This window comes from Mobula hypostoma, chromosome 11 (genome assembly GCF_963921235.1).
Source record: "Mobula hypostoma chromosome 11, sMobHyp1.1, whole genome shotgun sequence".
Taxonomy (NCBI): domain Eukaryota; kingdom Metazoa; phylum Chordata; class Chondrichthyes; order Myliobatiformes; family Myliobatidae; genus Mobula; species Mobula hypostoma.
The window spans coordinates 53,637,382-53,652,055 of record NC_086107.1 but is presented as its reverse complement, the minus strand read 5'-3'; the positions used below and the strand labels follow the sequence as shown (position 1 = coordinate 53,652,055).

General features: G+C 37.9%; 1 protein-coding gene across 2 annotated transcripts in view; it reads left to right on the top strand.

Annotated features, from left to right (window-relative positions):
* The window catches only part of LOC134354286 (inner centromere protein-like), a 73,361-nt gene extending 58,687 nt beyond the window's left edge, over window positions 1-14,674 (top strand). For both annotated transcript variants that reach the window (XM_063063208.1, XM_063063209.1), the window contains exons 15-18: window positions 4,788-4,917; window positions 7,280-7,477; window positions 9,033-9,192; window positions 10,898-14,674. In XM_063063208.1, the coding sequence (XP_062919278.1) occupies window positions 4,788-4,917; window positions 7,280-7,477; window positions 9,033-9,192; window positions 10,898-11,106 (697 nt within the window). In that variant the 3' untranslated portion in view covers window positions 11,107-14,674. The remainder of the gene's footprint in view (window positions 1-4,787; window positions 4,918-7,279; window positions 7,478-9,032; window positions 9,193-10,897) is intronic.

The following is a 14,674-nucleotide window of genomic DNA, read 5'->3' as shown; positions in this document are numbered from 1 at the left end:
CTAATATACTACAACTAATATTAAAACCTGCGCATCAGATTATAAAATTTTAAAATTAAACTTTAAAATTTAAGCAAATCTGGTGACCTTTTATTCAATATTTTCATTTAATTTGATTCATAACTCTTCCAATTTTTTTTTCAAAGTTTTAGATTTGATCAGAAAGTCTTTCTTTTTGGTCGTATCTTCAGAATGGACTGCCCAGTCCCCCCCTTTTTTTTTGTTTTTTTTGTATAGTGTAGTGTTTTTTTCTTCATTTTAAAATTCAAAGGTTTTTCTTTCCTTTTCATGAACTGATAAGAGGAGAATTGCTGTTTTCTTTTTTATTATATAATAGCTTAACACTATGTATGATTTTGATAATGTCTACCTTAATCTCAGTTTGTATTGTTAGAGATATATATGTATATATTTGAGATAATTCTCCTCTTGTTTGTATTTATGTTCCTTTTAAATCAATAAGAAGATTAATAAAGAAAGAAAATGACCAACTTCTACTCTGGTTGAGTTGGCACAATGTTGGTGGGTAAATTATTAGTGTAATGCTGAGGGACAGTACAAATTGAAGTGCATCTTGGAGTTGAGGAACTCAAGTGAATGTTGTCAAACTATTGTCTGAGAGAACCAGGAAGGATTCTTTAATCCATGTGAGTATTAGAAATGTACCTGACAATCGAATAGTCAAGTTGGCGATATCCAAAAGAAAATTACATGAATCCATAATTGGCTCTGTGAGGAGCAGATGTTTTTAGTGATTGCAAAGGTCTTGCAATGTGAGTTTTGCATCGTAATAAAATATACGATAGCTGAAGTGAAGAGAAGCCACGCCTTGGGATACATGTACATTGACCTGCTCTGTAAACAGATCTATGAGGCCAGCAGAATATTTTATTTTGGGTGAGACGTAGAAATGAGTACTGATTAGCCTCCAGCTGGGGTGCAGTGTGCACTTCAAGTCGCCATATGAAGGGAATGACATCTAGCATGAAAGGCAGCTTGGTAAGATGTTTTAAGGGTGTTGTCATGAAGCAGTTTGTACAAAACATCTGGTCAGTTAAGTAGAAAAATGGCAATCCAGAAAAATGAGATTATAAATGAAATTCAACAATGCAAGTGAGGTGTTTGGAGTATAATGACTGGAAGAACAAAAGAATAGACAATTGCAGAACCTTGAACGGTGGCATGGCTAGTCAACATGGTGGTGAAGGAAGTGGGATTTATTTGGGAAGGTTTTCTTTAAACAACACACTGTCTAAAAAAAAATCTGATCCTAGATTGAATCAATTGCAATTGCCAATTGACTATTCTACTTTCTTCAGAAAGAAATCCTTGTTTTGTTACACCCATATTGTGGAGAACATTTGAGTCACTCCCAATTTAGGATGTTAAAGGTCTGAAACAACAGTGGAATAGATATTTTCTACGTTTGTTACCATCTTAACCACAGTGATCTTTTTATGATACTAAGTCAACATTGTGTTAATTGCAGAGTTTGGTGGGGAGAAAAAAAATTAGTTTGACTTTGCATTGCTTGCCCATTCAAGATTCAGCTTAAATTTTTGATGTGAATTGATTTTGATGCTGTACCCTTTGCGAAACATTGGGCATTTTTATAGCTGTTTACTATTTGATTCAAATGATAGTTTAAAAACTCTTGCTAATCTGGTATGCATAGAACTTTGTGCTGGTTTTCCAGCCTAATGGATGTTGTTCTGTTAATATTCAAACACTTTTGGTGCCTGTGTTTGTTGTTTTTTTTTAACATGTTATACAGAATAATACATTTTCCAGGAAGCACAGGAACTGTCACCTGGTGAACCTGATGAGTCATTAGGATTAACAAATCCTTTGTGGATTATTGGACTCTTAACATAATTGTATATGATTGGAGTATAGCTGGGTATAACTTTAGGAACTGGCCTGAACTAAAATCCCATTGTAATTCTTAAAACAAGATTTTTGAAGTGTCTATTTATATATTTTTTTTAAAAATTAGGAACTATTATTGGTCCAAAAACATTACACCAACACATATTAATTTAAATACTACCAGCAGATGAAGTCAAAAACAAAGTAAATTTATAATCGAAGTATACATGATTCACTTTCTTGCAAGCATTTCCAAGAAAATAAAATGCAATATAATTTATGAAAAACTGTATATAAAGACTTGCAATCAATGTGCAAATGAAATGATATAAATAATAATAAGAACACAAGTTACAGAATCCCTAAGTGATCCTGTAGGTTGTGGAATTAGTTCAGTGTTGCAGTGAGTGAAGTTATCCACCTGGTTCAGATGGTTGAAGTGCAATAACTGTTCCTGGACCTGGTAGTATGGGGCCTAGGCTTTTCTACCTCCTGTATGATAGTGGAAGAGACAATGGTCTGGATGGTGGGGTTCTTGATGAACGCTGCTTTCTTCTGGCAGTGCTCCTTGTAAATGTGTCAAATAGTGGGGAATGTTTTGCCTTTGATGGACTGGGCTGTAGATTTTTCAATTTCTGGGCATTGGTGTTTCAATACCATGCTGTGATAGTTGGGATGCTCTCCATTGTGCATCTATAGAAGTCTGTCAAAGTTTTAGATGACATGTTGAATCAGCATAAGTTTCCCAGAAAATAGAGGCACTGTTGTGTCACGTTGTGATGGCACTTTTGTGCTGGTCCCAGGAAAGATCTTCCATGGTCACTCCAAGAAATTTTAAAGTTGTTGACCCCTCTCATCTCTGATCCCCCTAACAAGGACTGGTTCTTGGACTTCGGGCTTCTACCTCCTGTAGTAGATAATCAGCTCTTTGATTTTGCTGCCATTGAATGAGGCACCATTAACCAGGTTTTCACCCTCCATCCTATATGCTGATTCATCACCACCTTTGGTTCAGCCAACAGCAGTGGTGTCATCAGCAAGCTTGTGTGGCATTGGAGCTGTACTGCCACACAATCATGGGTGTAAAGGCAATATAACTGGGTGCTGAGCCACAGCCTTGTGGTGCACCTCTGCTGAGTGAGATTGTGGAGGAGATGTTGTTGTGAATCCACACAAGTGAGGAAATTGAGGATCCAGTTGCACAAGAAAGTATTGAGTCCTAGGTGTTGGAGCTTAATGATGAGTTTCAGGGGGATGACTGAATGCTGGGCTGTAGTTGATGAAGGGCATCCTGATGTATGCATCTTCATTGCCCAGATGTTCCAGCGCTGAGAGAAGGGCCAATGAACTGGCATCTGCTGTTGACCGTTATATAACCATATAACAATTACAGCACGGAAACAGGCCATCTCGGCCCTTCTAGTCTGTGCTGAACTCTTACTCTCACCTAGTCCCACCGACCTGCACTCAGCCCATAACCTTCCATTCCTTTCCTGTCCATATAGCTATCCAATTTAACTTTAAATGACAACATCGAACCTGCCTCAACCACTTATGCTGGAAGCTCATTCCACACAGCTACCACTCTCTGAGTAAAGAAGTTCCCCCTCATGTTACCCCTAAATTTTTGCCCTTTGACTCTCAACTCATGTCCTCTTGTTTGAATCTCCCACACTCTCAATGGAAAAAGCCTATCCATGTCAACTTTATCTATCCCCCTCATAATTTAAATACCTCTATCAAGACCCCCTCAACCTTCTACGCTCCAAAGAATAGAGACCCAACTTGTTCAACCTTTCTCTGTAACTTAGGAGATGAAACCCAGGTAACATTCTAGTAAATCTTCTCTGTACTCTCTCAATTTTGTTGACATCTTTCCTATAATTCGGTGACCAGAACTGTACACAATACTCCAAATTTGGCCTTACCAATGCCTTGTACAATTTCAACACTACATCCCAACTCCTATACTCAATGCTCCAATCCATAAAGGCCAGCATACCAAAAGCTCTCTTCACCTGTGAAGATAGGCAAATTATAGCGGATTCAGGTGACTCCTCGGGCAGTAGTTGGATATGCTTCAAGACGATCCTCTCAAAGCACTTAGTAACATCATATGCAAGTACTACTGGATGATGATTGAGGCAGGTTCCCATGTTCTTCTTGGGCACTAGTGTTATTGAAACTTGCTTGAAGCAGGTGGAGGCCTCTGACTGCTGAAGCAAGAGGCTGAAGATGTCCATAAACACAACAGCCAGTTGATTAACATGGGTCTTCAGTACTTGGCTGGGTATGCTGTCTGGGACAAATGCTTTTCATGGATTCACCCTCCTGAAAGGTACACTCGTGTCAACCTGAGAGAGTGAAATCACAGGGTCATTGGGAGCTGTGTAGTTCATGAAGATACCTCCATGTTCTATTGGTCAAAGTGAACATCTCATCTGGGAGTGGACCTTGTTCATGTTGCTTGGTTTAGTTTTGTCAGAGCTATTGGCATTCAAGCCCTACCACAGCTGTCAAGCATTCTTCTGTCATTTAAGTTTGGTCTTCTATTGCTACTTTGCCTGTGCTGATCAACTGGATGGAGCGTTTACTGAGATCTTTAACCTCTCACTTTGGCACCGGGCAATGTCATTTGATTCCAGTATGTCTCTGCTTCCTGCTCTCTCCCTTCCCCTTTTCCAACCATGATTCCCAGCTCCAAAACAACATTATTTTATAAGTTGTACAATAGTAAGCACATCAATTTAAAAAATGTTAGGTATTTTCCTTACCTGTATACCTTATTTAATGAGATCCAATTGTATAATACCTTTCAATGTTGGAGTTTAAGAATGGTAAACAATTGATAATTGTCATGCTGCATCAATATATTGAAGAACAAACTAGAATAAATTGCTAACTTTGTATTAAAACAGGGAACAGGGATGCCTGGCAAAAAAGGGGTCTGTCCAATTACAGAAAAAGCAGGAGCAGACAACATGGAAGGAAGCTCAACCAGTGAAGGAAAAGCCGTCGTCTTCTTCACAAGAGAAAGTCACATCACGGGTAAGGGGATCCCATCATGATGGGTGCAGTGGTTTTGGTCTTCATTTCACCCCTTGTTTAACCATGAAATTGGATTTTCTCAAGTTCTGTTTGTGACTTTGGGATACAAGTTGTTGAAGTAGACTTTCCATATTTGGGGTGAAACAATTGACAAGCCAGATTATAGATGGGGGCTACCAATTGGTAAATTGTAGCTATCAGAGCTGGAACTAATTACATGGGAATTGAAGGTAAAGTTGAGATCCAGCATCTGAGGTTAATTGTTGATTCCACTACTTGAGCTGGGATGCAAAATGAGTGCCTAATTTTGATTCCTAACCTTTCAGAAGTTGCTGTTGAAAGTTTGAATGCAATGCTTCCTTAAATGGTGATTAAAATATTAGTAAACTCCTGGTGCGCACACAAAGAATATCCCTGATTGAATTGAGTTAACTAATTTAAGCAGTGCCGAATAGTCCTCTGAAACCTATTGTGTTCTGTGTTAAATCTGTCTGGGTGGGATAAAGCTACACAAGACTTTTAGAATGACACAACTTGAATCTCAAAGTATATTGAAACAAAGTAATGTTCCTACTATAATTATTAAAATATTACAAGAAATGTGATAAATTTAGCAAATATAATAAAATCCCAGGTACAGTCATAGCCTTTGTGTTCTACTGATCTTACATAGCGTCAATTAACTAAATCTCCAACTTGTCATTCTGAATGACTTTAGATGTAACCTGCTTAGGGGTGGCCCCATCCGCACAGATTAATCTGACCACTCAAGTTTCTTCCCAAATTGCTGAAGTTTACCCTCAAACCTGTCTTCATAATTGTATCCATGATAATTGATCAACAAAATGCCCCCCCCCTTTGTGATTTGTCCATCTGTGCCCAGTTTATTCCTTAAATCCATACATCTTAGCTGAAGTAGTCCAGAGACGTCTGTTTTCACAGGTTGTTTTGATCGGGAAGTTTAGAGTTGATCTGCACCTTAAAGTTCTTACTCAGTACAGTAAAGATCTTGTAGGCAGCCAAACTGTAAAGTAGAATGTAAATAGTGCCCCTGAATTCTAAATTGTTTATAATCAGAAAGTTCTCTTCCTCTCATCTTCAAATCAGTCTTTTTCTGTTGCTCCAGAAGGTCATATGGCATGTTGGCTAACCATTTTGTAATCAATTTTGGACAATGTTGATCAGCTTAAATATACTTTTTCCTTGTATGAAGCTTGCTGCCCACATTGGGAGGAGTTTATACTAAAATTACACTGCCAGGAGATGAGGAAAATGCCAAAAGTTTGTGTTTGTGCAGGACTTAACAGTAACACAAGCCAAATAAAGCGATTGTTGCAGCTGACGAAAATGTAGTCTTAAGATTCTGAAACATTTTTTAAAGGAAGAATGAAAGATGCACAGCTCTGGAGGAGCATGTGAGTATTTTGGTAATTGGAGCTGTACACCTTGTATAGCTGAGGATGTCCTTAATAATGAATCCAATAAATCCATGGCTGGCATGAATCCAGAATGAGAGAATAGTTATCTTGATATTTTCCAGATGGGGTGAAGAAAGGCCCTGATAGTACAAGAGATGGGTAAAATCAAAACCTGACTTATTTCTCAAACAAGTGCCAAAAGTAGATCAGAGGTAAAGGGAGCTGAAAGGAAAAAGTGGACAGTATTTACATATCCCCCTGTTTTGTGAAAACAGTTTATTTGATTAGAACAAAATTAGAAACTTAATTTTTTTCTGCCACCACGTCCTCATGTCACTCAGTTGTCAAAGTTGATCCCACTTGAAACCAATGTTAGTTGGTCATTTGATTCAAAGTACAATCATTATCAAAGCATATATATTTATTGCAGTATACAATCCTGAGACTTGTCTTTCCACAAGCAGCCATGAAACAAGGAACCAATTTAAAGAAAAACATCAAACCCCAATGCGCAAAAAAAGAACAATCACACAAATGGCAAGAAGAGACTTAAGAACACAAAACACCGTATCACAAAGACATGAGGGTCCAGGCATATTTAGCTCAGTTCTGTTCAATCCATTGCCGTGTCTCTCACTGTCTGCAGGCCACAGCACTACTCCACCTCGGTCAAAATCACACTAAACAGTAACAAAATGTGACCTGTGCATTCGATTTGGTAAATCAATATAGTTGATTCTAGTAAGGATCAATTTGTTGATTACATAGGGAGGGTGAATTGGATTGGGAATTCACTCCAACACTTATCTAGCTAAATGACTGATAGAAAAATAAGCAAACTTGAGTTGGTTTGTAATTTTATTTAATTCTGAGATTGTGCATTTATTTCCCTCTGAATACATATCATTGGCTTTGGAGGCTAATATTGGTATTTTTGTTTGTAGGAAGAACAGCAAATGGGAGAGCCAGAAAGTTGGAGTTTAAAGAGTGAGAAGACTCAAAGGACATGGTTGGAACATGACCAACAAGCTGAAGAGTATAAGCTTGAAAGTTGGGTAATAAAGTTGAAGAAGAAACAAGACGGAGAAGCCAGAGAAGTTGTATCCAACAAAAATGTACTGAATAAAACTATGGAGGTGCATGTGAGTATTTTGGTATTTGGGGGCTTCAAAAGATTTGTCCATTAAATCTGGTAGTAAAACCTTAAATATATGTTTTCATCCTGAATAAAATCAATATTGTCACTCCTTAATTTATCTTTCTGTTTGTAGTTAGGATAACACTTGCCTTTATTTTAGTAACTTGTGGAATCTATAAATCTATAAAGCACATTTAAGGACATTCACTGCTGTTTGGAAACTCACTTAAGCCTACCTAAAGAAAGTAGAACAGATTGTTATCTGGAGAGAGAAGCAAAAGAATGAGTGGTTAGGGTTGGTGGTGAGTTTACTGATGGGGAGAAGTAGGCAAGTAGAATGAACAGAGTTTTTTTTTCCCTGATAAGCAAGGCCAAAGTCTTTCAATCAAACCATGATTCACTGCCATACTAAGCTCTTGTAATTTATGGAAGATTTTAAACTGAGATTTAATTATTTGTACTATTTTCATAAAGATGTACAATAATGCATGGATTAACCCAGTAAGAATTATGTTTTACTTTATGGTCTCCTTGTTATCAAATGGATTACTGAATACACATTTCAGGAATTGTCCTGGTCAACATCCTTGTACGTTATCTGAAACCCTTCTATAGTATTAAGTGTAACTTATCAAATTATTGAATATTTTACCAGTTTAAATTTGTGATGAAGACCTGTATTTTGGGGATCTTATCTGCACTACTAATATAAAATCAAATTTCTATTCTTCCCTTCTCTTTCTACCTTCTCTCCCCCACTTTAAGGGAAGACATAAATTTATCACCATTGCACAGAAAGGATGGTTTGAAAAGGTGGGTGTATCCCACCGGAGATTGATTGGAAAATCATTTTTGCACTTTGCTGCCATGCCTGTTGACAGATGCATTAAATAAATAAATTCATTCAAGTGTGTGTATTCGTGTATACATTCAAATAAAAATTTCTGAATGGAAGCTTCTTTAGAAAATGGTATAGTAGTAGCAGAATAGCTAAATTACTGGGGTAGTAATCTGGAGGTTATGACTAGCAAAACTGATGGATTTTAAATCTCTATCAGCTATGGGATTAAATGCTGCAATTAATCCTCGAATTTAAAAAATCAGATTGAATGTACAACATCTGTTCAGCAATATCTTTCAGATATGAAATCACCATTTTGGTATTTTATATGGTTGACTAGTGGTTAGCATGATGCAATTATAGCTGGAAGTGGCGGAGTTCAATTCTAATGTATAGACTCCTTACAGATGTTATCCCTATGAATGCGTGGGTTTTCTCTGGTTCCCTCTCACAGTCCAAAGACATACCAGTTAGTTGGTCATTGTAAGCTACCCCATGATTAGACTAGAGTTAAATCGGGGGGGGGGGGGGGTTGCTGGGTGGCCTGGCTTGAAAGGCTGGACTGTATCTCAATTGTGATTGGTAAACCATTTTGTTCAAAATGCATGTTGGAATGGGCAATGAGTCATAGGCTTGAATATGATTTCCCAGCTTTTAGGGGAGTGAGGAGGGAGAATAGTTTGAGGTTTAATATATTGATTTGGATTTTTTTTTTCAGCACCCTGCAGAAATGGAATCTTACAGCATGACTCCTGGTAGCTATTCCAAAGTAAAGTTGCCCAAAATAAATCTTCAGAACTATGGAATGGACTTGAACAGTGACGACTCAACAGATGATGAGGAGATGCCACGCAAACCAATCCCATCTTGGGCTGATGGTACGTGAATATTTTCAGATTGGCTTAGAAAAATTCCTACTTGTTTTTAATACATTAACTGAATTTATTAAGCTCTCCATTTAATCTCAAGGCAAAGTTTCAACTTTATTTCTAGGAAATTATTCTGTAAATCACTTGATAATTATGTAAGCTATATTTTAAAACTATGGGAGTGCCTTTTCAAGCAATTTCTTTGTTTTGGGTAACCTTGTGTGAGATGCTAATTTCAATTGCATAATGATGGTTATTTAGTGGGTAGCTAATCCATAAATGTGCAATAATCTAAATCATATTCCTGTGTTCTTAACTAAATAATTTGGTCAGCAGCAAAAGGAATATGATTTCTTGTACTTGGAGATGAAAATCATTTGATTTTACCTGCTTGTTAATGATTTGTAATGTTACAAGGATGACCATTAGTAATAATGATCAGTTAGGCACGTCGGATCTGTATTTACTGAGAACATTTGTGTCTCAAATAAAAAGCACGTCAATTTACACACCGGAATCCCTTTGTGCACACGTGAGTTTCCCTGACCCTCCATGAACAGCCAAAGAATGAAAAAGGTAATATCCAGGAAAGGAGTCTACACTGACCTGATATTCCTGAGCTAAACTCTGTGTCCAGTGTGCGATTATTTATGATCTGTGATAGTTCAACTCCAGAAAGTTGTTGCTGCTTTGTATTTGAAGCTCCTTGCTTTTAAACACTACTTATTAGTTTAAATGTTGCATTTCAATCTCATTGGCTCAAGGTTGTTTGACTTGTCATCTTATTGGCTCTAGTCCAAGCCAGCATCCATTGATTGCCCTCTTCTGCAAATGACAACTGGTAATTTATGGGTTTGTTCTAAATCAGTTACCAAACCAGTAACCGGCTTGAATCAGTTGGGGTAGACACAGACCCCACCGTTCACAAACCTGCATGTTGTATCATACAGAAGAAAACCTCACAAATAACTTATTTGGAAATGAACTCTAGTTCAGCAGCTTATCTAGAACATTTAAAAACTGATTCAGCTGAGCAAAGCTAGTTCACAAAATGGAGGATACAGAGCAGATTCACAAAATGGCAGCCTCCATTCCTTCAATCTGGTGGCAAGAACAAAGGCAATTGTTCTGTCTACTTCCACTGTCCTTGATTCATTCAAATTCACTGATTTGTGTACTGTAGTTTCAGACCAATAGTAATGTATAACAGTGTACGTTCAAGTGATTTTTAAAACTAGCACATTGTTTACATTGTGCAGGAGCTAGGAGGGGTTCTGTTGGTTTCTTTATAAACTATTCCATAGCTTTTCTAGATTTGAATTGACTTGCTAAAAGCATTTTGTAAATTTGCTGTTTGTCTCCATCACTACTTCAGCTCTTCCACTTAGAGATTTCAATAAACCCATAAGTCTGTATGATTTTTGCCATATTTGTTATGTTTATTATGGCCTAATCTGGTCCATTTCTTTCCCCTTGCTGACCTTCATGCCTACTGTATTTGCTAATAGTTCACACCCGCTTGCTCTCCCCATGATCCTTTGACTTTGCTCAACAGTTGCTGGAGCTTTAGCATTTCCTGGAAAAATATTTTTTTCCACTAACAATGTAAAGGATAATTGTTCTGACTTGTGGATTGTATTTTCAAGTTGTGTTGAGACAATTTGCCTGTTGTTATATGTTGAATGCTATAATAATGAATGTTGTTAACTGTTAGGTAAAGAACTACAGCAGGCACTGTTAGAACAGTATTATCATCCACTTAACTTGGACGAACTCTTCAGTGTCATCAAACCCCCCAACCTTGAAGCCATCTTTGGCAAAAGGAAGCCTCGTTACCTGAAACGCACAAGTTCTGCAGTGTGGCATTCACCGCCTGGATCAAACGTGTTTCAGAATATATCGCATGGTTTTGTTAAACACTGAAATGTATCTATTCTGTTTCACAATAACTTTTTAAGTACTGTAAGAAGTGAACAATTTCTGGTCTGCTTTGACCTTTTCTGTATTGTCTATTTAATTGTACCTGTTTGGAAAAATGTGGGCTTAGTAACCAGGGCAAGTTTCTTAAACTAATTTTATTTAATTTGCTTAAAGAGTTATGCATTTTAAGTTTGCAAATTTTATATTAAGATCACTTTCAATTGATTTGTTTATTTGGATGCAAATTCTTTATCTTTTATCAGGGTAGTGTACAAACATTTTAATTGTGTTGGGACTGTGTCCATAAGCAGAATTTCCTAATTTGGCATAATTGATAAACTCTGTATCCAGTACATTTAAGAGTAATGGGATGGCTGGGTTTGGAAACTCAATGGGTCATTAATGGGTGTTTCCTTAGAGTTGAATTGGCAGAGCATGCAAGGAGCTTTTGCTATCAATCCAGTTGTCTACTTCTCACTGCTTCTGAAATGGGTTGGCATTCACTTTCCAGCATGTCTGTCCCACAACGAATACTCCAGTGGCATCTGGTGTTTCCATGGAACTAATTTGTCTTGAAGAATATTCTTCTGGACTACCACTGTTTTCCACCCCTGTCCCCAATTCTAGAAAATCACCTATTGTGTTTAGAAATAAACGATCATTTGGATTGAGTGCATACAAAATTCACTTCCTCCTCTGCGCTATGTTAAATATAAACCTTGCTGGGATTTGTTAAATGTTGATGTGATTTGGAGGCCTTGGAATTAGAGGATTGAAATGAAGTTCTCTCATGGAAGGTGTGTGTGTGAAAATAAGAGGGATGGTTAAGCAAGTCTTATTTATTGTTCCTCCCCGAACAGCTTGCTGACATCTTGTTACTTGGGCTCAGATGTGCACGATGGACACTTTGGCAGATTTCTCTTGGAACTGCATGCTTTGTTTGGTGGGGGAAGGCAGGGAAGAAATTGGAAACAAAAGATTTTTGTGTTTCCAGTACTGCATTGTAATAATGTGACCATTTCATACTATGAAATATTAATTATTTCAAATGCAGTCAGTTGTATTGAACCCTGCTTTATATTGTGGAAGTGTTTTTGTAAATATCCCACAGTCCAAATAATGAGGAAAATGCTTGTTTAATAAAGCTTTACTGATAGTAAACCATTTTTTTGGTTTGAAACTGCTCAATGCCACAAATCACATTACTCCTACTTGACTTTTTTAATGTATAACTAAATTTCAATAGTCTTTAGAACCAATTGACCAACAGATTTTATTCTGTGTAACACTGCTTGGCCAAGGATTGGTGAACAGCCGTTCATCTGCATTTCGTTGAGACTGATAGTTTTTAAAATGAAGATCCTATGTGAAATTTAAATTTGAAAACAAAAGTGTTTTCAGATGATGGAATCTGGAGCAAAAAAAAAACTGCTGGAGGAACTGGAGTTTAGGCAGCATCTGTGGAGGGAAAAGAATGGTTAATGCTTCAGGAGGGAGGTTTGCCAATATGAAGGAGGGAGAGGTGAAGTAGGTCGATTGAGGATGATAGACATATACAGCCAGCTAGGGTGGAGGTGGAAGATGGGCACTGAGGCTAATGGGTGGAAAAGGAGGGCAAAAAGAACCTGCACAAGAGGGTGAAGATGGAGGTAAAGGCTAGAAAGTGCTGAGTGGAAGTATAAAAGCTGAACTTGTAAGTAAGGAAAGGTGATAGAATTGCATGAGGGCTGATGTAGAGTCTTCCTCTACCTTTACCTCTCCTATCCTACTTGGCTCGTCCTTCCTTATCCCTGTCCATTTCCACTTATTATTCCCAGCCTCTTCTAGCTCCACCCCTTCCCCTCTACCAGCTGGCTCCATTTGCTCCATCCTTCACCTCAATCTAGTTCCATTATTGCTTACCAGTCCCTATCTCATTTATTCCTCTTACTTTTACAGTGGCTATTCTTTCTGCAAGCTCTCAGACCTGATGCAGGGTCTTGACCAGAAAGGACCCTGGCTTATTGAGCAGAAAGGGCTTGTTACAATGCTGTGTCTTTTTTAAAAATCTTGTTCCTGACCATGGATTCCAACCCTTTCCCCAGGAAGTGTTTGAAACTGAACCAGACATATACTTGGCCATCTATCTGACTCTGACATGAGTTTCTCAAGTTTTCATCCGTGTTTTTGCTGATCCACTTGATTGATCTAATGTACTCCTTTTTATCCTTGCATGCAATCTACTGGTATTACAATAAATTTGAATTTGAAAATGCTTGAGTTGGATACTTTAATGTAGAGTTGCAGCTTAATCATGAAGCCACAGCACAGAGTGGTAGCAGAAAGGAAATGTGTCACAAAATAGAACACAGGACAAAGACAACTGGAGAGTACAAATTTGTCACTTGTCTTTGTGGTCTTTACATTTTGTATGTCAAATAAACAACAGGCCCCCATGAGCACAAGATACAGATATTAGTTGTTTCTTTGTAATACTTTGTTTCTGCCATCTCTTGCCTCACCAGACTCATTTCTTAAGGTCTGATTTCGTGCTATTTCCACTTGTTCTGTCCATTCCCATAGATCCAGGACACCCCTCATGCCCTTCATTTTGATGACTTCCATTTCCCCAGTCTCAACTGGTTTATCTTTACCATGCATATATTGTCTGTAAGTCTCCACTCCCCATATTGAATCTTGAACAAAGGTTGGTTCTCCATTATTCCACTCATCCACTTGGCACAACTTTGTCCTTGCCCTTTAAAATGTTTCTTCCAATTCCTGTCTGAAGATCAAAGGTGTGGGCATTGGCAACATCTGTATTGTCGGCTGTATAGAACAGGCCTTGTAACAAGCTCACTCCAGTTCAACTCTTGCTTCACATCAACAATGTGATGGTGCTGCTTCCTGCATTCATGTGGAACTCATCAATTTCATCATCGTTACCATTAACTTACACCCTGCCCTCAACTTTACCCAGACCATCTGATACCTCTTCCTTTTCCTGGTTCTTGCACTCTTCATCTTGGAATACAGACTTGCCACTGACATGTATACAAACACACTGAATCTCATCCTACCTTCCTTGGGGATGCCATCCTTTCAATTTCTCCATTTGTGCTCTCAAGACAAGGTCTTCTGTTTTGGGGTTTCTGAAGCATCATTTTTTTTCCTGAAACAGCTTCACCTTGGCTATTAATGGAGTCTTCCACATATTTCTTCCATTTCACATATTGTTTGCCACAGACCCCTCTCCAGACAAGTGATAATTGCAATTTTTGAGTAATTTCTAAAAAAGATTCTCTCCAGATTTGCGTTCATTTGTTGTTATTTCAACGTTGCCATGTTGATTGATCGTCATTTGGCCTCGGGTTAGATAAACCCAATCTTAAAATTGATAGTGACTTATTGTTATCATTGTAAATACATGTAAGGGCAAGGTTCCCAGATAAGAACCATCCAAGTAAGACCTCAAAGGAGGAGCTGGTGGAAGATGATGATGTGACGCAGTGAAGGTGGAGAAAGACTAACAATGAAGGGTAACACAACCAAACCCGATTAAATTTAAGGTAGCTTTTCTTCTTCAAAAATC